Genomic DNA, 25723 nt, shown 5'->3' on the forward strand with positions numbered 1-25723 from the left:
TCTATTGTCAACTCTGAGGATGCTTGCCATAGATGCTGGCAAAACGTCAGGAGAAAATGCCTCTAGAACATGGCCATATAGCCTGAAAAAACCTACAACAACCCACCTCCAGGTCTGTTTGTTATGCCATGGAGGCAGGGAGGTATCTAATGGCTTCAGGTCCAATTGGTGCTCTATGTTCAGGATTCACTGAGATGCTTGGCTTGGTCCCATATCATGCTTAGCCATTGTCCTTGGGGAAACCTAGTGTTGCGATCTTTACTGCCACTGTTTTAGTCCACGTGGACTGGAAGTCGGCCCTCATGGTTAGAGGCAAAACCACGTGGGGAGAAGATACTTGTTGCTTCCTTGAAAAACAAAATTCAGGAACCCTAAGTCCCAATGAACCTCCCAGTTCATTAATTAGACCAGGGGTCCACAAACTAAGGCCCGGGTGCCGGATGCGGCCTTCCAAGGTCATTTACCTGGCCCTCGCTCAGGGTCAACCTAAGTCTGAAATGACTTGAAAGCACACAACAACAATCCTATCTCATCAGCCAAAAGCAGGCCCACACTTCCCACTGAAATACTAATAAGATTATATTTGTTAAAATTGGTCTGCGATTTAATTATTGTATTGTTTTAAAGTGTTTTTTCACTACAAATAAGATATGTGTAATGTGCATAGGAATTCATTCATGCTTTTTTTCAAATTATAATCCGTTCCTCCAACAGTTTGAGGGACTGTGACCTGGCCCTCTGTTTAAAAAGTTTGAGGACCCCTGAATTAGGCAATACACACTTTCTTTATAAACCACCCAAATCGCGCATGGTGCGCATGCGCTGAGCAGGGAAGCCCCCCCCCCCGCTCGGCCCTAAGGCGGGGAAGGGCGTGGCTGCGGAGTGAAGTGGCAGCCGCCAAACCCCGCCCCCTCCGAGGCCTCGCCGGCGTTTCGTCAGCAGAGACCGCTCTTCCCAACAGCCGCGTTTCGCTCTCAGCCCCGCCACGTAGACTCGGGCTGATGGGATGCTGCTACTGCGAAGGGGCCTGTCGGAACCATGGACCTCGACGAAGCTTTCGGGATGGTGGGGGAATTCGGCCCCAGCCAGAAGAGGCTCACCGCGTTCCTGGTGCTGCTGCAGGTGGGAGCACAGCCCAGCACACCCCTTCCTTTCGCCCAATTGTTGGGCCCCTTCCTCCTCTCTATCCCTTCCTCCCCACCGCGCGCTTCCTTTTTCGACGCTTGGTGGGAGGAGCCAACTTTCGCGCAGAAGTAGGCGGGGCCAAATCTCGCTCCCGTTGCCTAGGCGACGTGGAAACTTGCTTGGCCTTTCCAGGGTCACGCTCTCCCCCTCCCCACTTCCCCTCCATGGCATTGGGCCCCCAGAATCCCCGCTGCCTGGCGACGATGGGGTCCAGCACATGGAAAGGAAGGGCTCCAGGGAACCCTCTCGCTTCTCCGGCGTGGGAAGGAAATAGAAGCCGGACAGGAAATATGTAGGAGGAGGCCCTTTTTTGGTCCTTTCAAGATTGCATCTACACTTCAGAATGAATGCAGTCGTGACATCCCCTTTAACTCCCATGCTGTGGAATCATGGGACTTCTCGCTTTACGTGGTTTTCCTTTAGCCTTCTCTGCCAGAGGGCTGGCACCTCTCCAAAGTGCAGATCCCATGATTCCATCGCATTCCGCCCTGGCAGTTAAAGTGGCGTCAAACTACATTAATTCCATAGTTTAAATGCGCCCTTGATTTCCAATTCAAACCATTCCCTCCTTTATAAGGTTTAACTAACATATGGAGTGTTTCTGTGCCACGTCATTGTTTTTTCCTATGAGCTCATGCCTTTCCTGAAAATTATAATGTGACTAGGGCTAGATCCAATAGTAAAGAGTAGAGAAATCAGACTGGCAACAAAGATCCGCCTAGTCAAAGCCATGGTATTCCCTGTAGTCACCTACGGATGTGAGAGCTGGACCTTAGGAAAGGCTGAGCGAAGGAAGATAGATGCTTTTGACCTGTGGTGTTGGAGGAAAGTTCTGAGAGTGCCTTGGACTACGAGAAGATCCAACCAGTCCATCCTCCAGGAAATAAAGCCCGACTGCTCATTGGAGGGAAGGATACTAGAGACAAAGTTGAAGTACTTTGGCCACATCATGAGGAGACAGCAAAGCCTAGAGAAGACAATGATGCTGGGGAAAGTGGAAGGCAAAAGGAAGAGGGGCTGACCAAGGGCAAGATGGATGGATGGATGGCATCCTTGAAGTGACTGAACTGACCTTGAAGGAGCTGGGGGTGGTGACGGCTGACAGGGAGCTCTGGCGTGGGCTGGTCCATGAGGTCACGAAGAGTCGGAGATGACTGAACGAATGAACAACAACAAGGGCTAGATCTACACTGCCTTATAATCCAGTATCTGATTCCTGTTTACACGAGTCTACACTGCCATATAATCCAGTTCAGAAACTTAATTAAACATATTTTGAGATTTCCTATTAGTTTAGGGGAGTGCCTTTTCAACGACAGCCTACTAAGGCTGCACCTACACTGTAGAATTAATGCAACTCAACACCACTTTACTCCTATGACTCAATGCTATGGAGTGGTGGGATTTGTAGTTTGTTGTGGCACCAGCACTCTTTGGTAGAGAAAGCTGAAGACACTAAAACAAACACCAGCTCTCATGATTCTATCGCATTGAGCCATGGCAGTTTAAAAGGTGTCAGACTACATTAATTCTACAGTGCAGATGCACTCTAAGGCTCCTACACTGCCATAAAAATCCAGAATATCTGCTTTGAGCTGGATTATATGGCAGTGTAGACTCATATAATCCAATTCAAAGCAGATAATCTGTATTTTATATAGCAGTATAGATGGGCCTAAGTCTGGGCAGTCAAAAGCATGGGTTTGTTTAGAAGAACGTTGATTGAAGGGGACCAAAACCAGCACCATCCTGCATGACATTTGAGTATTCAAGAAGTGGGATCATTACAACTGAGCTGAATGGCAGCAAGAGGACAGAAGAAAGTAGTTCTTGCAATATGATATCATGGTCTAAGGTTGCCAGAGTTGAAACTGGAGAGGACTCCTGTATAATTCATGGTTGTGTGGAAGAGGGGATTACTCCAGCCATTGCTTGTTACTGGAAGTGAAACACCTGATGAATTTTTCTCTTCACAACCAGTGATGTCACCCCATGGACTTCCTCCTAAATCAGATCATCCCAGAAAATTTGACAAAAATTATTGCTATTAAAAAAAACCAGTAGTAGTAGAAACAGTAGAGTGTGCTTACTCATGGTGCATACAGATGAAACAACAGGATTTGAAGTGTCATTGTAATTCCTTCCTTTGCCTGGGCAAAGCAGACACACATGGCATGCAGGAACAGGAGGAGGAGCACACCCTGTCTCCCATGTCCCTGTCTCCGCAATATCACCTATCCTCCGGATCTAGCACACACATGGCACACAGACACATAGGAAGAAGAAAAGGAAGACAAATCTACAGGGTAAACATGTGGGAAATGCTCCTCCTCTTCTTAGAATCATACAATCATAGAATAATAGAGTTAGAAGAGACTTAACCCTGCCACATCTGGACGAGAGAAGGCACAACAGGAGGCGGCGGCAGTGGCAGCAGCAGCAACTGGACTCGACCTCGGCAGTATAAGCCTGGCAGAGTTTGGTTTTTTTTAAAAAAAATTATTAATTTCTCCATACAGATAACAAAACAATACAATACTAACCTTAGCCATCTAAAAGATAATATCGAAAACTGATTACAAGCCTGGCAGAGTTGAGGAGCCTGATGTACTGCTTCAGAAGAAACATCTCCAGCCAGCCCTTCTGTTCCTGCCTTTGGAACTCCTTGTGAGTAGACTGCAGCCCCAGGCCCTTTTCATCTGGGTGTGACTCAGCACTTCCAAGGAGGGTGTAACTATAAAGCCTGAGTCCACAAGGCCTGGCAGGGCTGAGTAGTCTGCTGTGCTGTTGCAGAAGAGGCCAGAAACATCTCCAGCCAGCTCTTCTGTTGCTGCCTTTGGGAATCCTCCTTGAAAGGCTGACTGATATACACTGCCCATTCCATGGATCAGTGGAGGCCGGTTTCACAAGACAGTCAGCATTGCTAGCCGCTCCAGGCTCCATTGTCCACGAAGCAGTCAGTGTTGCTGGCTGCTCTAGGCTCCATCTGCACCACCTGCTTTATCTGCCCCACTTCGTCCTTCGCTGTTAGGCTCGCCACCGGATGAAGGCTGTGCTGGGCTGCTTCAATCTCTGAACATCATGTGAGACCTCTACTACAATGCCTCCACTACAGTGCCTTCTACTCTATCATCAGCTGGATTGCGTCCATCTTGGTGCAGGCTGTTTTGAAGGATATGAAGAGACTCTATTGCTGCAACTAGAGTTGAGGGGAGGGCGTGACTTGTTGAGAACATTGTGAGGTCATCTGCTGCTCAAGGGATGCCGGCGAGTACCACGGGTTCCTTGGCTCCGGCCAAACCAACAGGAATTGCTTCTTCTTTGCCCGCCATTGCCATTTTACTGCTGCTGAGGGCATTTTCCAGTATTTTTCCCCTTCTCTGACTAGCCTCATAGCCAGGTTTTAATCCCAACTCCACCATCACTTATTTTATCATCTTATTTGGGGACCCTTAATAAAGGACATTGTGGCTGTTACCATCAAATACCATTGCTAACATTAAGCTATTTGCACTACTAAAACTTGATCTCACTGCTTGCACTTTATTCGAAGAACTTACCCACAGACTGTGTTATATAGCCTGCCTTGCACTTTACAGACTCTAAGATCTACTCACTTATGCTGACCCATAACCCCTTGCACTTAGCACTTTTGCTTGCACTTTATGTACTTGGAGGGGGTTGGAGGAGACTGGAGGGAACTGAAGAGGGAAAGAGTGGGGAATAAAGCCAGCTAATAATGAAGAACTAAATGAAAAAACCACTATTAAGCCATGGGCTGAGGACGGGGGAGGGGAGCATGCTGGAGGAGGAGGGAGTTCTAGTGGGTGAGATTCCCCCATAAAAGTTATATCTGAGAGGAGGAGATATGCGAAAAGTAGACCTAAACAATTAATTTAATCTAGTTCCAAAATGCTCTTCTGACATGGCTAAACTTTTTTTGAGAAACTGCAAGTCGCTTCTAGTGTGAGAGAATTTGTTGGCTGCAACAACATTGCCCGGGGGATGCCTGAATGTTTTGATGTTTTACCATCCTTGTGGGAGGCTTCTCTCATGTCCCCGCATGGGGAGCTGGAGCTGACAGAGGGAGCTCATCCGCACTATCCCTGGATTCAAAGCTCTGACCTCTCGGTCTTCAGTCCTGCCGGCACAAGGGTTTAACCCAATGTGTCACTGGGGGCTCCTACGGTTAAAATGAGTACCCAGGATGGCGGTCCCTCTAAATTAAGAGCGGTGCTGTTAAATGCCAGATCTGTAAATGGCATCTTCTTCTCTCCTCACCCTCTTTACCTTCCTCTTTTTCCTCCTCGCCACTGTCGGGGCCCCACGACACCTCTGCCGCCTCTCCAATTGCAGGGCCCAAGTGGCGTCAAGAGGCCCAGGTGGCGACGAGGAGGAAGGTAAAGAGGGTGAAGGAGGTAAAGAGGGTGAGGAGGGAAGGTCCTGGAATGTAACCCCTGCAATAAGTGACGGAACACTGTATACAACAATATGTTATTATTTTTTACCCTAAATAACACAATCTGTTGATTACATTTTATTGTGGCTTGGATGGCTTCAATCATATATTTTGCAATTTAAATCTGGTCTTTATTCCTCCCATTACCTTCAATTTGTTGGGTAAATAATTGTTTCTTGTTTAATCTGGGCCATTTGGTGTGGGGTTTGATACCATTTTGTGTTTCCTTAATCCTTAAGTGTTTTCTTAATTGCTCTCATCGAATTCTCAATATCATTCTCCTTCCAATTTAATTTGTTTTTCCATATCTCAATTAAAATGTGTTTCATGTTCATATATATATATATATATATATATATATATATATCCCCAATTCCTTTCTCCTTATCAAATTTCCATTTTAAAATTTGGTCTAAGTCTGCTTCTGGGCTTTCCTTTCTTTTCCATTTTATTATCCTCTGATTCCATGCCATAATAGCCAGTTTCTTTCTCCACACTTATTCTTTAACTCCCTTTTTAAAATTCATCCATCGGTGTAATAACTTGCCATTTTTTGTTATTCTATTATGTTTCATATTATTTATCAATTTCCCAAATATCTGATTTTTAAAATTATCTATTAGTCCTGTTGGAAGCAGATCTATTTTATTTATCGGAAATATACGGTAGTTTGCCATTTTTTCCAGCATTGCATTGTTGAAATCAGTGGTCTACTTTATCTAACTTTTCTTTAATACATGAACAGTGTTCCCACCCACTGATTTATTTCTCCAATCTTGCCCATCTTTTTGACTCATCCAAATCCAATACTAATAATTTCACTAATTGGAATGCCTCAAAATAACTCAAAAAAACTCGCTGTGTATAACAAACACTCTCTTCCAACAACCTAAAAGACGGCTTTATACATGGACTTCACCAAATGGTCAGCACCGAAATCAGATTGACTACATCCTTTGCAGCCAAAGGCAGCGGACATCCATCCAGTTGGTGAAAACAAGACCTGGGGCTGACTGTAGTTCAGATCACGAACTTCTTATTGCTCAATTTAGAATAAAACTAAAGAGATCAGGAAAAATACACAGACCAGTTAGATATGATCTCACTAACATTCCTAGCGAATATACAGTGGAAGTGAAGAACAGATTTGAAGGACTAGATTTAGTAAACAGAGTCCCAGAAGAACTATGGACAGAAGTCCGCGACATTGTTCAGGAGGCGGCAACAAAGTACGTCCCAAAGAAAAAGAAAACCAAGAAGGCAAAATGGTTGTCTGCTGAGACACTGGAAGTAGCCCAAGAAAGGAGGAAAGCAAAAGGAAACAGTGATAAGGGGAGATATGCCCAGTTAAATGCACAATTCCAAAGGTTATCCAGAAGAGATAAGGAACTATTTTTAAATAAGCAATGCATGGAAGTGGAAGAAGACAACAGAATAGGAAGGACAAGAGACCTCTTCCAGAAAATTAGAAACATTGGAGGTAAATTTCAGGCAAAAATTGGCATGGACAAAAACAAAGATGGCAGGGTCCTAACAGAAGCTGAAGAGATCAAGAGAAGGTGGCGAGACTATACAGACGATCTGTATAGGAAGGATAATAATATCGAGGATAGTTTTGACGGTGTGGTGAATGAATTAGAACCAGACATTCTGAGGAGTGAGGTTGAATGGGCCTTAAGAAGCATTGCTAACAACAAGGCAGCAGGAGATGACGGGATCCCAGCTGAACTGTTTAAAATCTTAAAAGATGATGCTGTCAAGGTGATGCATGCCATATGCCAGCAAATATGGAAAACACAAAAATGGCCATCAGACTGGAAAAAATCAACTTATATCCCCATACCAAAAAAGGGAAATGCGAAAGACTGCTCAAACTTCCGTACAGTGGCCCTTATTTCTCATGCCAGTAAGGTAATGCTCAAGATCCTGCAAGGAAGACTCCAGCAATACATGGAGCGAGAGTTGCCAGATGTTCAAGCTGGGTTTAGAAAAGGCAGAGGAACGAGAGACCAGATTGCCACTATCCGCTGGATAATGGAGAAAGGCAAGGAGTTTCAGAAAAACATCTATTTCTGCTTCATTGACTATTCTAAAGCCTTTTACTGTGTGGATCATAATAAATTGTGGCAAGTTCTTGGTGGGATGGGCATACCAAGCCACCTTGTCTCTCTCCTGAGGAATCTGTACAAGGACCAAGTAGCAACAGTCAGAACTGACCACGGAACAGCAGACTGGTTCAAGATTGGGAAAGGTGTACGGCAAGGCTGCATACTCTCACCCAACCTTTTTAACTTGTATGCAGAACACATCATGCGATGTGCGGTGCTTGATGAATGCAAAGCTGGGGTGAAAATTGCTGGAAGAAACATTAACAACCTCAGATATGCAGATGACACCACTCTGGTGGCCGAAAGCGAGGAGGAGCTGAGGAGCCTTCTAACCAAGGTGAAAGAAGAAAGCGCAAAAGCCGGGTTGCAGCTAAACATAAAAAAAACCAAGATTATGGCAACAAGAATGATTGACAACTGGAAAATAGAGGGAGAAAATGTGGAGGCCGTGACAGACTTTGTATTTCTAGGTGCAAAGATTACTGCAGATGCAGACTGTGGCCAGGAAATCAGAAGACGCTTACTTCTTGGGAGGAGAGCAATGTCCAGTCTCGAAAAAATAGTAAAGAGTAGAGACATCAGACTGGCAACAAAGATCTGCCTAGTCAAAGCCATGGTATTCCCTGTAGTCACCTACGGATGTGAGAGCTGGACCTTAGGGAAGGCTGAGCGAAGGAAGATAGATGCTTTTGAACTGTGGTGTTGGAGGAAAGTTCTGAGAGTGCCTTGGACTGTGAGAAGATCCAACCAGTCCATCCTCCAGGAAATAAAGCCCGACTGCTCACTGGAGGGAAGGATACTAGAGACAAAGTTGAAGTACTTTGGCCACATCATGAGGAGACAGCAAAGCCTAGAGAAGACAATGATGCTGGGGAAAGTGGAAGGCAAAAGGAAGAGGGGCCGACCAAGGGCAAGATGAATGGATGGCATCCTTGAAGTGACTGGACTGACCTTGAAGGAGCTGGGGGTGGTGACGGCCGACAGGGAGCTCTGGCGTGGGTTGGTCCATGAGGTCACGAAGAGTCGGAGACGACTGAACGAATGAACAGTTAGAGATTCTATTCTTGTTAGCCCCTACTATCCAACATTTAATTGAGTTGTCTCATTTATTTATTATTTTGGATGGAGTATTACATGGAACAATAAAAGGATTTTAAACAATATTTTAAAATATTTAAAAAGGAACAATACCTTGGGTAAAAACTTTATTTTACAAACCTTTATCCTGGTTGTGACATCCCAATTCCATTGTTTCCTGTTAAGCATTTGCTAACTTATTTTTCCCATAATTGATAGTAGTTTAGTTTAACTATATTATTTAGACTAGCTTGGGTACCCGGCAGTGCCCGGGTTATTTGAAAAAGGCATTGTTTGTTTTGGGGTGTTACTGTAGGTAATATCATTTATTTAATTAGTAACACTATTTATTAGGCAAAAGCCAGTCTTTGATTTAGTTTTTTTTTATGAATGCTCCCATTAAAAAATACATAATGATGTGGGTGAACTACAATTCCCAGAATTGTGGGTCAACTCCCATATGCCGAGGACAAACACACCCAAAACCTGCCAGTCTTCACGGTTGGCCATGTTGGATCTGTGTGCCAAGTTTGGTCCAGATCCATTATTGATGGAGTTCAGAGCGCTTTGTGTGCAGGGTGAACTACAACTCTCATGCATGTGGGTTGGTCCCCCTACAAACACCTCTAGTATGTTCTGTTGGTCACCAGGGTTCTGTGTGCCATGTTTGGTCCAGATCTATCATTGGTGGGGTTCAGAGTTATCTGGACGCATGGTGAATGACAACTCCCATGTGGGTGGGTCAGTTCCCCAAACCTCTCCAGTATGTCATGGGGGGTTTTGTGTCCTAAGTTTGGTCCAGGCCCTTCATTCGTGGGGGTCACAGGGGTCCATATTGACCTTATTTTTTGTAAAAACATTATAATCCACATTGCATAGTGTCATTGGTCTATATGAGTTTGGGTCAACCTCCTCCTTATTTGGTTTTAATATGGATGGTAATAGCAAGGTTTGGCAGTTCATTTGGCAGTAGGGATTAAATTCAAAACTCAGTTTGTAAAAGATATTTGTCATTGCCTTGCACTGGATTTCCTAAAACTTGTAACTAAGGAGAAATGTACAGTAATATGACAGTAATTGTCATTTCCTAATTGGTTCTATCATAAAAAACTGCAAAAACTTTTGCAGGATAACCTGCAGTACGTTTTACTATAGCTTTTCAATGAATATCTCATAGAGTTTCAACCAATTCAACCCAGTCTGTAGCAGTCATAAAAATAAAGTTTCTGGAGTATAACAACAACTTACAAAGTAAGTACTGTGCAATTAAACAGGAAATAACACATTCAAACCAGGAACAGATTTTTTTTCAGATTTTGTTATGTATGTTTTGTTATTTACAGGTTGGAAAATGAGGGTAATAAAGCTCTTCATGCCAGACTAATCTGATTTCTGGGTTGTTGTAGGTTTTTTCGGGCTATATGGCCATGTTTTAAAGGCATTTTCTCCTGACGTTTTGCCTGCATCTATGGCAAGCATCCTCAGAGGTAATGAGATCTATGGCAAGCATCCTCAGAGGTAATGAGGCATTTTCTCCTGACGTTTTGCCTGCATCAATGGCAAGCATCCTCAGAGGTAAACTAGGAAAAAGGATTTATGTATCTGTGGAATGACCAGGGTGGGACAAAGGACTCTTGTCTGTTGGAGCTAGGTGTGAATGTTTCAACTGATCACCTTGATTAGCATTTGATTGCGTGGCAGTGCCTGGAGCAATCCTTTGTTGAGAGGTGATTAGATGTTCTTGTTTGTTTCCTCTCTGTTGTTGTGCTGTTCTAATTTTAGAGTTTTTTTTTAATACTGGAAGCCAGATTTTGTTCATTTTCATGCTTTCCTCCTTTCTGTTGAAATTGTCTACATACTTGTGGATTTCAGTGGCTTCTCTGTGTAGTCTGATATAGTGGTTGTTGGAGTGGTCCATTATTTCGGTGTTCTCAAATAATATGCTGTGTCCAGGTTGGTTCTTTTTTCAATAGAGTTAAAAATGGGTAGATGCAGGGAACGCCATGAATGTAGCATATCTGTATTTCATTAAGCCTTCAACAAGGTCCCCCATGACCTTCTGGCAAACAAACTAGTCCAATGTGGGCTAGGCAAAACTACGTTAGGTGGATCTCTAATTGATTAAGCAAATGAACCCAGAGGGTGCTCACCAATGCTTCCTCTTCATCCTGGAAAGAAGTGACAAGCGGAGTGCTGCAGGGTTCCGTCCTGGGCCCGGTCCTGTTCAACATCTTTATTAATGACTTGGATGAAGGGTTAGAAGCCATTGGAGATGGCACCCAATTAGGAGGTCCAGCCAGTAACCCAGAAGACAGGAGCAGAATTCAAAACGATGTTGACAGATTGGGGAGATGGGCCAAAGCAAGCAAAATGAAGTTCAACAGTGACAAATGCACTCCATTTAGGTAGAAAAAATAAAAAATAAAATGCAAAGATACAGACTGGGGGCCTCGAGAGTAATAAGTTAAATGAGCAAAAAATGTCATGCAGCAGCAAAAAAGCCAATGGGATTTTGGCCTGCATAAATAGGAATATAGTGTCTAGATCCAGCGAAGCCATGCTGTCCCTCTATTCTACCTTGGTCAGACCACACCTGGAATACTGTGTCTAATTCTGGACACCGCAATTGAAGGAAGATGTCAACAAGCTGGAACGTGTCCAGAGGAGGTCGACTAAAATAATCAAGGGTCTGGAGGACAAGCCTATGAGGAGCAACTTAAAGAGCTGGGCATGTTTAGCCTTCAGAAGAGAAGGCTAGGAGAAGACATGATGGCCAAGTACAAACATGTGAGGGAAATTCATAGGGAAGTGGGAGCAAGCTTGTTTTTTGCTGCCCTGGAGACTAGGACGCGAAACAATGGCTTCAAACTCCAGGAAAGGAGATTCCACCTGAACGTTAGGAAGAACTTCCTAACTGTGAGAGCTGTTCAGCAGTGGAACTCTCTGCCCTGGAGTGTGGTGGAGGCTCCTTCTTTGGAGGCTTTTAAGCAGAGGCTGAATGGCCATCTGTCAGGGGTGCATTGTATGCAATATTCCTGCTTCTTGGCAGTGGGTTGGACTGGATGGCCTACAACAGTGGTTCTCAACCTGGGGTCCCCAAATGTTTTTGGCATTCAACTCCAAGAAATCCTAACAGCTGGTAAACTGGCTGAGATTTCTGGAAGTTGTAGGCCAAAATATCTGGGGACCCCAGGTTGAGAACCACTGGGCTACAAGGTCTCTTTCAACTCTATGATTCTATGATTCTAAGGGCTAATGTTTTAATGTTTTCCAGACCATTATTTTTTGTGGGGTTTGTGTGTGTGTGTGTGTGTGTGTGTGTGTATCAGGAGCGACTTGAGAAACTCACCGTCTGCAAAGATGTTGCCCAGGGGACACCCAGATGTTTTACCATCTTGTGGGAGGCTTCTCTCATGTCTTCGTCTGAGAAGCTGGAACTGACAGACGGGAGCTCACCCTGCGTCCTGGATTTGAACCACTGACCTTTCGGTTAACGATCCTGCTGGCACAAGGGTTTAACCCAGCGTTTCTCAACCTGGGGGTCACGACTCCCATGGGGTTTGTTCAGCTGTTTCTGAGGGGTTGCCACCACCTCCTTCGGCCTCTCCCCCTCCTCCTGGAATGGCCAGCTTTTCTGGAGCCTCAGGTCAAAAGAGCCACACAAAAACAGCAATTCCTCCCATTCATCCTCTTCCTCCTCCTCCCTTTCCTCCTCCTCTCGGCCCCTCAGCACCTGAAAAGCTTATCCTTGGAGGCACCTCCCTCCCCCTTTGCAGGATCTGCCTGCCTCTTCCGTCTTTTCCCTCCCTTCCCCTTTCTCCTTTCCTCAATCCTCCCTTCCTTCCTTCCTCCCTCCCTTCCCTCTGTGGGGCCTCTGCGCCTCGCCGCCCTCTCCCTCCATTCAGACCTCCTCATCCTCACCCACTTCACCCATGGGGGAGAGAGCAGTAGCAGCAGCACGGTTCCTTTCCCTCTGCCTTCAAGAGCTTCCCGACCCCACCAGTATCCAAATTTTGGGGTATCAGGTATGTATATCAAATTTGGTCCAGATCCCTCATTGTTTGAGTCCACAGTTCTCTCTGGATGTAAGTTAACTACAACTCTAAAACTCAAGGTCAGTGTCCACCAAACCCATCCAGTGAATCCAGGAGACTACTAGTATTATTAGTAGTATTAGTATTATATGGGACAGAATGGATGGGAGAACCTGCCATAAGCTTGACTTACTGTTGTTGTTGTTGTTATATTATTATTATTATTATTATTATTATTATTATTATTATTATTATTATTATATGGGGCAGAAAGGATGCGGGAACCTGCCATAAACTTGACTTACTGTTGTTGGTTGTTGTTGTTGTTATTATTATTATTAGTATTATTATATGGGGCAGAAAGGACAGGAGAACCTGCCATAAGCTTGACTTACTGTTGTTGGTTATTGTTGTTGTTGTTCTTATCATTATTAGTATTAGTATTATTATATGGGGCAGAAAGGATGGGAAAACCTGCCATAAGCATGATTTACTGTTGTAATAATAACAACAACAACAACAACAACAACTTTATTTATACCCTGCCACCATCTCCCCAAGGGGACTCGGGGCATCTTACACAATATAACATAAAAACACAACAGAAAATCAGAAAAAAACCTAAAATACAAAACCAATGTATATGAGCGACACAACAATATAAAATCAAAACATTACAACATTAAAAATGATCACCATGGGCAGGGCCAAATTCAGGGATTAAAATTTTAAAACACTGGGAGATAGAGCAATATCAGGGAGGGGCTCCGGGGGATGAGGTAGGATTTAATTGCACAACAAGAAAATAAAGTGCTTCTGAGAGCATTTTATGTAGAGTTTGATCAGAGATTATCATGTAATCAATCATTGAAGGCACATTGGAAGAGCCAAGTTTTCAGGCTCCTCCTGAAGATTGCCAGATTGGGGGCTTGCCTAATATCTCTGGGGAGCGAATTCCAGAGCCAAGGGGCCACTACAGAGAAAGACCTCTCCCTCGTCCCCACCAGTTGTATTTGCGATGGAGGTGGGAGCGAGAGGAGGGCCTCTCTGGAAGATCGAAGAGATTGTGTGGGTTCGTAGAAGGAAATGCAGTCACACTGGTAGGCTAGTATTATTATATGGGGCCGAAAGAATGGGAGAACCTGCCGTAAGCTTGACTTACTGTTGTTGTTGTTGTTGTTGTTGTTATTAGTATTAGTATTATAATTTGAGGCAGAAAGGATGGTAGAACCTGCCACAAGCTTGAATTTCTATTGTTGTTAGCAGAAAGAACAAGAGAACCTATCATAAGCTTTTTGATTGCAAGGGAACTATACATTCCAGTAACATCCAAATGCCAAGATCTATTTTCCCCAAGCCTCTCCAGTATTTTCTGTCAGTCATGGGAGTTCTGTATGCCAAGTTTGTTCAATTTCATGGTTGCTGGAGTTCAGAATTCTTTTTGATGACAGAGGAACTATAAATCCCATTAACTGCAACTCCCAAATGTTTTCCTCAAACTCCATATTGAGTATAAGTATGGGTATATTATTAGTGCCAAGTTTGGTCCAGATCCATAGTTGTTTGGGTTCACAGTGCTTTCCGGATGTAAGTGAACTACATCTCCCATACATCACTGTCAATTCCTCCCAACCTCCTCCAGTATTTTCTGCTGGTCATTGGAGTTCTGTGTGCCAAGTTTGGTCCAGGTCTGTAATTCACAAGCATGTGGACAATTTCAACAGAAAGGAAGAAACCATAAAAATGAACAAAATCTGGCTACCAGTATTTTAAAAAATCAGGGCAGTAAATAAAGAACAACACTCAGGAATTTCAGACATGAAGCAATCAAGGCCTGCTAACACTTTCTAACAAAAGGATTCCCCCAGGCATAAAGCTTGTCAGGCTTTGATCTGCAAGGCATTACAATGCTAATCAAGATGGCTAATTACAATATTCACACCTAGCTCACACAGACAAGAGTTCTTTCTCCCTCCCTGGGGAGAGACCCTAGGGGAGGAGCGATAGTAGCTAGCGGGAGAGAAGGGAGAACTATGGGAGACAGGAAGAGGAAATGACGTATCGCAAGGTTCGAAGGGCTCGAAGGAGAGAGGAAAGTGATCGGAGAAGAGAAAGAGAAGGCAGATTTTTAAGGTAAAATCAAACAAGAACAAATTAAGTGGTTTATTAAATTTGCAATAACTCTCCTATGAACTGGCTATAGAGCGTAACGGACTATCTTTATGAACTGTAGTGGATTACTGGATTATGTGAGACTGTTGGATAATCTGATGAATTTGATGAAATGTTTTGAAATGTTATGAAATGCTAATACATGTCACAAAGGATTATGAATTGTATGTATGTGGAATTAAATTATTAGAAATCATGAACTACTCTCCATAAAGAGAGGAAAATAGATTAAAGTCTGGACATATAAGCTATAATTTATAACCCTAACTCTATTAGAGTAAAGAAAAGAAAGAATAAAAAATTAATAGCAATAATAATAAATTAATAATAAAAAACTGAGGTGACCAGATAAGAGAGAAAGACTACCAGAACATATTTAAAATTTACAACTTGAAAATGTCATCACAAAAGGGAAAAATGGAGAAAGACAAAGACAAGGAAAGAAGAACGACAGAGATTGGAAGAAAATATTCACTACCAGAAGAACTTAGTATCAAAGTTATTATGAGAGAAATTCTGAAACTACAGACAAATGTACTAAAAATACAAGACAATCAGGACATGCAAAACAAGACAATCAAGGAAGAAATGTGGAGGATAAAAAAGGAAATGAAAGAACAGTCTTAAAAGAGGAGATGAAAGTAATGAAAGAGGATATAGAGAAATTAAAACAAGCAAATAGAGACCTAATGAGGGAAAATGTCCCTATTAAAAACCAAAGCATGATGAAAAAAATCAAGTATTTAGAAGATATAACTATCTCAACAAAGATCCAACAGGAGACTTTGGAGAGAAAAGAGAAAGAACACCAGTTACGCTTTAGAAACGTAATAGAGACAGACAACGAAAACATCAGAGAAATGATTACAGGGATGATATCCCACAGCTTAAACAAGTGCACAGAAAATACAGATTTAAATTTAGATCTAATTTTCAGGATTCAATCACATTACTCGAAGTGCTCCAAAACTCCAAGAGATGTAATTGTGTGTCTAACAAGGAAAAATGTACGGGATGAAATATTAAAAGTAAATGCAACTTCACCAATGTATTATAAAGGAAATAAAATAACGATTCTAAAAGAAATCCCCTCATCAACAATAGCAAGAAGACGTAAATACTACTTCTTGATGGATGAACTAAAGAAAAGAAATATTAGATTTAAATGGGAAAGGAGAGAAGAGTTAATGGTATCGTGGAAGGAATCCAAATACTTGCTAACATCGGAGGTAAAAGCAAAATCATTCTGGGAAAAGTTTCTTTAAAAAGAAAATAAAGAGAATCAAGATCCAGAGAAAGAGGAAGATAATATCTCAAACACAAAACAATAAGGGGGTCGCATTGAGAAAATTTTCCCAAAAAGATTTGAAAAACCAGGAAAAAAGAAGAGAAAGTCCAAAGGAAAAATCACGAGAAAACTATACACTACATTCTAATATGGACAAAGGGAATAGAGAATCAGGGGGAGATTTGTAAGAAGAAAATGGATTGGAAAATTAAAATATATTCAAATAATGTTGATGGGCTAAATTGCCCAAATAAAAGGAATAAAATTTGGCACCACCTTAAAAAGGAAAATACGATGTGATTTCCCTACAGGAAACACACATAAACACACCCCTCACTTAGAGCAAAAATCCCTGGGTAAATTCTTCTATGCATCAGGACCCAAAAAAAGAAAGGTCTAGTCACATGCATAAATGAAAAACTTTTACCAAGCCTGGCCTTTAAAGACCAGGAAGGAAGTATATTGGAAATAAAGATTGACCTAGAAGGTAAGAATGTACTATTATGTAACATATATGCCCCCAATGACACCAAAAGTAAATTTATCGAAAAATTAAGAAAGAACATAGAAGAGCAAGAATTCGATGACTTATTAATAATGGGGGACTTTAATGGGGTCTTAGATATAACAAAAGATAGATCCAGCAACAAAGGAAAGACAAAACAAAGTACATCAGGATTACTACCCAAGAAATTCACACAACTAAAAGAAGATCTGGACCTTTTTGACATATGGACGCATGGCCACGATAAAGAGAAAGATTATACCTTTTTCTCCAACAGGCATAAATCATGGTCATGCATCGACATGATTTGGGGAACTAAAACAATCTTAACTAATGTGACCAATTCCAAAATACTCCCCATAACACACTCTGACCATGCCCCAATGGAAATAATTCTGCGAGAATGCCAGGGAAAGACATGAGGATTTAACTGGAATCTATGATAATAAAAGACCCTCAAGACCAAGATAGAAACAAAGTCAGTTTAAGAGAAATCTTTAAATTTAATTTAGAAAAGGAGACCCCAATAAATACTATCTGGGACGCTAGCAAAGCGTTCATGAAAGGCCATCTCATAGAACAAGCAGCAAGGAAGAAGAGAATTAGAAACCAGGAATACAATATGCTGACAAAAGAAATACAAGACTGGGAAACACAAGTTAAATTAAACACACAGAATACCAAGAATTTCCAACATTTAGAAATATTAAGGAAACAATTGAACACACTACAAATAGGGGAAATGGAAAAAAAACCTTAAATTTGCTAAACAACAATATTTCGAAAACGCGAATAAGATGGCTAGCAAGAAAAATTGCCATTAAAAAACAATCCAGACTTATTTCGAAAATAGAAGAAGGTGGGGAAAGCTATTATAATACAAAAGATATTATAAAACAATTTGAAGGTTATTATACTAATCTATTCAAATCAGATAATATTCCAAGAGAAAAAATATCACAATACCCAGGGGCACAAGATATTGAGAGATTGACTGAAGAACAGAGAGAAAAGTTAAATCGAAAAATTTCACATGAGGAAATAAATAAAGCAATAAAGAATATGCCACCCAATAAAGCCCCGGGCCCAGATGGCTTCACCACACTATTCTAGAAAACATTCTCAGAAATTTTGATCCCACCACTTCAGAAGGTTATGAATAAAGTAATGCAAGAAAGGACAATACCGGAGACATGGAAAGCAGCAACAATCTCGATATATAAAGAAAATACCGACAGTACCCATGTTAAAAACTACAGACCCATTTCATTACTCAATGTTGACTACAAAATTTTCTCCAGCATCCTATCTGTAAGACTAAAGGAGCTACTATCCTCAAGAATAGAAGAAAAACAAGCGGGTTTTCTCCCGAAACGTCAAATAAGAGGCAACATAAGAACAATAATAAATGTCATCGAATACTACGAAAAGAATAAACGGAGAAAGGTAGCACTAATGTTTCTAGATGCCAAAAAGGCATTCGATAATGTAAACTGGCAGTTCATCACTTCAGTCTTAAAAGAAATGGATATTGGATTTCAATATATGAATGCAATTAAGGCAATTTACTCATATCAAACAGCAAAAATTTCCATAAACGGCCAACAATCTACCAGCATCCCAATTCAGAAAGGGACAAGACAGGGTTGTCCCCTCTCTCCTTTACTTTTTATTTTAACTTTAGAAGTTTTGTTATCTAACATAAGAAAAAATACAGAATTAAAAGGATTGAAACCAAAAAAATACTCCTAAAAAATCCGCACTTTCGCAGATGATGTAGTCTGCATTATACAAGATCCAATAAATGAAATAAATAACTGGTTTCAAGAAATTAATGAATTCGGTGAAGTAGCGGGATTTAAAATAAACAAAGAAAAATGCAAATTATCACCAAAAATATGTGCAAAGAAAGAAAAAAAGGACTACAAGAAAAGACAGGGATAAAAATAGTAACAAAGACAAAATATCTAGGGAGAAAAATAAGACAAAGTATGGGAGAAATATAAGACAAAAATGTATAGTAAAACACCACAATGGATATCCCCCTTAGAGGCGGGACAGAGGAGATGCATGTGGTGAAATGATTGACCAGTCTATAAAGAAATACTGAAAAACAAACAAGGAGAATTGGTAATAAAAGAGCAACATGAATAAGAAAATAACCTGACTGCAATATTGGCAGATTAAAGAGAAATACAAATTAGATAAAAAATTAGGTTTTACACAAAGAAAAGAATTTTGGGACAAAATTATGGAAACAGAGAAGAAATTAATAACAAAGATATACAAGAAATTATTAGAATGGTATATGGAACCAAAAGAAGAGAAAAAAATACATGAAAAGGTGGAACAGAAATATACGAAGAAAGATAAGAAAAGAAGAATGTGAGGAAGTCTGGAAGAGAAGGCTAAAGTTCGCTTATGCATCGGATTTGAAAGAAAATTGGGTCAAAATTTCACAAAGGTGGTATTTGACCCTGAAAAATTTGGGAAAAATATATAACAATACAAGCACGGCATGTTGGAAATGTAGGGAAAAAAAGAAGGTTCATATTACCACATGTGGTGGACTTGCGATAAAGCAAAAGAATATTGGACGATAATACAAAAAGTAATTCAAAATATGTTAAAGATGCAAGTACCACTGAAACCAGAGCTATTTTTATTAGGAATATACGATACGAATTTGGAAAAAGATAAAGATAAAATTCTATTCTTAGCCCTAACTGCTGCAAGAATGTGCTTTGCCAGAAAATCGAAACAGGAAGAGATACCAAAAGAGGAAGACTGGATAATACAGATGTTAGAAATTAGAAAACTGGATAGGCTTACATTCCTACTATTGAAAAATAAAGAAATAAGAAGAAAAGAAACAGACTGGAAAGAAGTTACCGAATATTTAAGAAAGAAAGAAAAAGAAATTGTGATTTGAAAGGAACAAATAGAGACAGTAACTCAATAAGAAGAGAGAAAGAAGGAAACAAAAAAGGTAAAGAAATAAAGAAATATTAAAAGAAGACCACATAGAAGACTTTTGAAAGATACCAGGAAGCCAAGCTTTCTTTCTCTAAGCCTTTTTTTAAAAATTTGGTATGGTTTTTTTTAATGGTTTTTTTTTTCTTCTTTTCCCTCTTTTCCCTGCTCTCTCATCTTCTATGATGATTTTATTACACTGGTATATTTTATGAAAAACTTTAATAAAGATATTTTTAAAAAGACAAAATATCTAGGGATACTAATTACAGCAAGCAACCAACACTTATTGAAAAATATTTATTTATTTATTATTTACTTCACTTGTATACCGTTTTTCTTGGCCTTCAGGCGACTCAGAGCAGTTAACAACCAGTATCAACAACACAATACAAAATCATTAGTCATTTAAAACAGTAATATCAATTAATTAACATCAAAACATCAATACAACAATACAGCAAAATAACAATCCATCACGTCTCATCAATAGAATCAGCATCCGATCTCATTGTCCATTAATCCATATTCCAGTAATCAATCAATTGCACTGCCAGATACCCGTTGGGACAGCCCCATGGTTGCCATGAACGACATGAAGTCCTGAGCCGTTCCTACTAGGGTAGTCTCGGCGTATACATTGAAATCCCCCAGCACAAGAAGCCGTTGGAACTCCAATGCCAAGCTCGAGACCACCCCTGCTAGCTCAGGTAGGGAGACCATAGTGCAGCGAGGTGGGCGGTACACTAACAGAATCCCTATTCTATCCCAGTCACCCACTCTCAGATGGACACATTCAAAATTGGTTGACTGCGGGATGAGGCCCCTGGTAAGAGGGATAGTATTTCTATAGACCACCGCAACCCTGCCACCTCCGGATCTTGGTTGGTGCTGCACGAAGAACCCTGGTGGGCAGAGCTGGGTCAAATTTACACCTCCCGCTTCGTCCAACCAGGTCTCCATAATGCACGCCAGATCTGCCCGCTCATCCAGGATTAAGTCTTGGATGAAAGTTGTTTTTCCGTTGACAGATCTGGCGTTCAACAGCACCACCTTCAATCCAGAGGGACCGTCATCCTGGGTACACCGACTTGTCACGTCAGGAGACCGATTTATGGTTACTAAATTACCAGAGTCCCTAGGCCAAATTAATGGTCTCCCTTTCCTGCATCTCCCCCTCCCCATTATGGTTTCTATAGGGGTCTCTCAGCTGTCAGAACACCCTCCCTCCTCCATTTCACACTCCGCTGTCATACTCTCAACCCATACTTCACACTTGATTGTATAATTTGTTAGTGTTTCCACTTGCTGTAATCCACCCCTCTATTCATTTCCTCCCCCTGCTCTATTATATCCAAACTTCTCAAACCTGCTCCCCCCCCCCCCCTTATCCCTTTCCCAATCCGTTAACAATACACTAAGCAGATACCAGGGGATAGGGAGCAGCATGGGTAATATAATTGATACAGTATCACTAGAACTTCGTAAAGTGCCAGCAGGTGTAAAGTGCTAGAAGATATAGCTATTAAAGTGCAACGGGATGTCACAAATTTATAGACAGTTAAAGTACCAGTTAAGGTGTGACATGGAGGGGTTGATATTCAACTGCCAGTTGTTAAGTCAGTAAATTAAAGTGCTGAAGTTGGGCAGGTTAGCAGCACAAATTCAGTTTGATATTAAATTCACTTCAATGTTAATTCACAGGTTCCCTTCAGAGTTAAGTTAGTAAATTAAAGTGCTGAAGTTGGGCAGGTTAGCAGCACAATTCACTTCACTGTAAGGCAGTGGATTAAAGTGCTGAAGTTGGGCAGGCTAACAACACAATTCAGTATTTTAAAGTGCAATTATACTACAGTTCTTAATCTTCAATCTTAACTGGAAATGGAAATGAACAGTCGGATGGTAACAAGCTCAGATGGTGAGATGGTCAACACTAGTCCTTCCAGGAATGGAGACGGAAAATGCGATGATAGGCGTCTCAGATGGCGAGATGGTTAGCACTAGTCCTTCCGGGAATGGAGACGGAGACACGGTGACAGGTGTCTCATATGATAGCGGCAGGCCAACACAACCCAAATCAGCCGTGGATCAGGGAGGAAATGGTCATGTACCCCAGGAGTTGAGGCAGTCCTCAGTGCCTTCAGCATCGGTCCCCGGCTGCAATCAAAGGGGAACCGCGTCAATGGCTAGGAGGAAAAGTCGTGAGGTATCACCGAAGAGATCACCGAGGGGGCGCTGCGCTCGAGGGCCAGTCGGCACAATCAAAAGTCGTATGCTGGAAAAGTCGGCCAAGTTCTCAAATTGGCACAGTCGGGCGATAGCACAACACAGCCGGCACGATGGAAAGCCGGCCAGGCCAACACCAGGTAAACAATAAGTCAGCCAAGCGGCAACACCAGATGGTGAAAAGCCGACTGGAGCTGAAAAGGCCGGTACAGTGGAAAGCCGAGCTGGAACAAAAAGGCTAGAGCAATAGAAGCCGGTCTGGCCCGACAATCAGGTGACTGCAAAGCGACTGCAAACAGCAGCATGGAGGTGCAGTAACGCCACAGGCAGTCGAGCAATCCAGCACTTGAGCTACACCCGCAAGTGAGGTATGGCCATGCGGCAACAGCCAAGCCAAGCCAATCCGTGTCTTCGGGTCTCACCAGGTCTCTAGCTCCCAGGGCTGAGAGAAGCCAGTCGGGGCGTCAGGCAACTGTGGAAGCAGAGCAGCGGTGGAGCAATGCGGTGAGGCCGTGAGGGAGCGAGCTGGCAAACCTGCATCCCTGGAATCAAGGAATGGCACCGTGGCAACAAGCCAGCCAGGCCGCGCCTCCAAGTCCCGAGACGGAGCGGAGCAGAGAGAGCGGAAGGATGGCACGTGCCTGCCCACTCGAACGGCAGTAATTTTCAGCTCCTGTCAACGGCAGTGGAGTTGGTATGTAGAAGCCAGTGGTTGCAAAAATAAGGCGAGGAGGGAGCGCACTCAAGGGCTAGTAATGGCGGCGACCCAGTCGCTCTACCTCCTTCCTTCCCAGCCTTCTTCTTCTGCAATCCCACTCCTCCAAATTGACCCCCAAGGCTGCCTTCACGACCCTGGTTTGTCGATGGAATACGGAGCAGTTTTTGGGGGGTTTGGATGGGGAAGCTTAAGGTCGGATTGCAAATTCTTTCCTACCGTGGTGGAATTTCGCTACAGCCGCGCCGCCGTCATACCGGAAGTATTATGAAAAAAAATGGTCAACAATAAGAGAAAAATTAAAGTCATGGAGAAATCTGAATCTTTCCTTGATGGAGAAAATAGCTACAATCAAGATGAGTATTCTTCCAGATATGCTTTTCCTATTTCAAACCCTTCTGATAATAAGATCCAAAGCAATGTTTCAGAAGTGGCAGAAAGAAATAGGAAACTTTATCTGGAAAGGCAAAAACCACAGAATAAGCCATAAAAATTTAACAGATGATAAGAAGAGAGGCGGCCTGGGACTCCCAGATCTCCAATTATATTACAACGCAGCCAGTTTATCTTGGATAAGAGACTGGTCTCTACTAGAAAAGAGAAAAATACTAGCCTTAGAAGGCTTTGATTTGATACAGGGATGGCACAGCTATCTCTGGAGAGGGAAGGCAAAGAAAGAAAGAAAATTTAAAAACCATCTTACAAGAGCAGCGCTTATCCAAACATGGAATAAGTACAAAGGAAGACTATACTCAAAAATGCAATTGTGGTTCTCCCCCAATGAAGCGGAACAAATGAGGGAGTTGCCCAGAGAAAAATGGCCGTCATACAGACAATTATTAAAAACGAATATTCAATACACAGAATTAAAAACACTAGAAGAACTAACATCAATTGACCCCTCGCTGTCATGGTTCCAATACTGGCAAATTAAAGAAAACTTTAAAATAGACAATAAAGTAGGTTTTGAAACAAAGGACACAGTCTGGGACAAGATACTACAATCTGATACAAAAATAATAAGAAAAATATATCACCAATTACTAAAATGGTCTACAGAATCATAGCAGGTGAAAGAAAATATGGTAAAATGGGCTAAGGACACAAAACGTCCAATAAAAATGTCAGAGTGGGAGGAGATATGGAAAAATAAACTGAAATACACATATTTGATAGAACTCAAAGAGAACTGGTATAAATTGTTCTATAGGTGATATTTGACCCCCGAAAAAATAGCAAAGTTCAGTAAAGGCAAAATAAAAGGAAAATACTGGAAATGCGACAAACATAGGCAACCTGTTCCACATGTGGTGGAACTGTAAGAAAATTAAAAAAATCTGGCCCCCAAGTATATAAAGATATAGGAACAATTTTATCACAAAAATTCGACTTTAAACCTGAATATTTTCTTTTAGGGATCACAGACTTCCCAATGGACAAAAATTCGGATATTTTTTCCCCCATTTAATTACAGCCGCCAGAATAACTGTAGCCAAAATGTGGAAATCTAAGGAAATACCCACAATAGAACAATGGATCCTAAAAGTTATGGACACCGTGAATATGGACATGCTTACCCAAAAATTGTCAGTCAATCCCCATAGAACAGACTGGAGGAAAGTTCTAGGATTCATAAAAGAGAAAAACATAGGAAGCTATGTTATCAAAACATAAATGAAACTCAATGGAACGATCTCTAAGAATCTGACAATGAAAACAAATAAGAAGGAGTAAAACAAAAGAAATCCACATCCTGAGGCGACCTGGAAGTGCTTTCTCCTTCGTTTTTTTTCTCTCCCCTTAAGTTCTTGCTGTTTGTTTGTTTGTTTTTGGTTTGTGTTTTTGTTTGTTTTTCTTTTCTTTTCTTTTTTACACTGGGCTTACCTATTGTATAAATGCCTCAAATTTCATATCTTTCCTACGCCCATATTGTTCCCACTCTTTTTATGTAAAAAAAATACTTCTATCACCACTTTTTCTGCTCCCTTCTTCAGGGAGACCACCTCTATTCTCAATTAAAAACATTGGGAAAAAAGAGTTCTTTCTCCCTCCCTGGACATTCCACAGATATATAAACCTCACTTGTCCTAGTTTCCAACAGACCCCAAACCTCTGAGGATGCCTGCCACAGATGTGGGCGAAACATCAGGAGAGAATGCTTCTGGAACATGGCCATACAGCTCGGAAAACTCACAGCAACCCAGTGATTCCGACCATGAAAGCCTTCGACAACAAATTGTATGTTTTATATATCTCAGATTGTTCTACAATATTTACAACTTAACAGTACAAAAGAAGCTAGTGAAACGTACTGTGTCTAATGATAACCGGTCTTGAGTCCCTCTACGTAGGTAGAGAAGACTGGGATATAAAAGTTTTAATAAATAAATAGCCATGTATAAATATGTGAGAGGAAGTCATAGGGACAAGAAAGCAAGCTTGTTTTCTGCTGCCCTGGAGACTAGGAAGCGGAACAATGGCTTCAAACTACAAGAAAGGAGATACCAGCTGTACATTAGGAAGAACTTCCTGACTGTGAGAGCCGTTCAGCAGTGGAACTCTCTGCCCCAGAGTGTGGGGGAGGCTCCTTTGGAAGCTTTTAAACAGAGGCTGGGGATGGCCATCTGTTAGGAATGGCTTGAAAGCAATATTCCTGCTTCTTGGCAGGGGGTTGGACTGCCAACTCTATGATTCTCTTCCAACTCTATGATTCTGTGATTCTAGTCATATCGTGCAAGTTGTTCCTTGAACACGCCATAGATGGCAGCACTAACAGGCCAGTCAGTGCTGCTCTTGTGGCAAAACAATGAACTTCAAGAGGCAAGAGAAAATTTGAGGCCTACTAGGCTAGTAGGCCTCAAATTTTCTCTTACCTATTGAAGTTCATTGTTTTGTACTTGCCTAATAGATCTAAATGCTATTATAATATTTTAAAAGATGGATCAAAATCAGGATACATACAAGTTTTAAAAGAAAAAGGA

General features: G+C 41.7%; 1 protein-coding gene across 5 annotated transcripts in view; it reads left to right on the forward strand.

The window, feature by feature from the left end:
- The first annotated feature begins 885 nt into the window (after nt 1-885).
- The window catches only part of LOC132771208 (solute carrier family 22 member 15-like), a 105765-nt gene continuing 80927 nt past the window's right edge, over nt 886-25723 (forward strand). For 3 of the 5 annotated variants that reach the window (XM_060768924.2, XM_060768923.2, XM_060768925.2), the window contains exon 1: nt 888-1122. In XM_060768924.2, coding sequence (XP_060624907.2) covers nt 1039-1122 — 84 coding nt within the window. In that variant the 5' untranslated portion in view covers nt 888-1038. Of the gene's footprint in view, nt 1123-25723 lie in introns of all 5 variants that reach the window. The other 2 variants (XM_067465667.1, XM_067465666.1) reach the window with 2 other exon arrangements.

The sequence above is a fragment of the Anolis sagrei genome, chromosome 3 (genome assembly GCF_037176765.1).
Source record: "Anolis sagrei isolate rAnoSag1 chromosome 3, rAnoSag1.mat, whole genome shotgun sequence".
NCBI classification, from domain to species: domain Eukaryota; kingdom Metazoa; phylum Chordata; class Lepidosauria; order Squamata; family Dactyloidae; genus Anolis; species Anolis sagrei.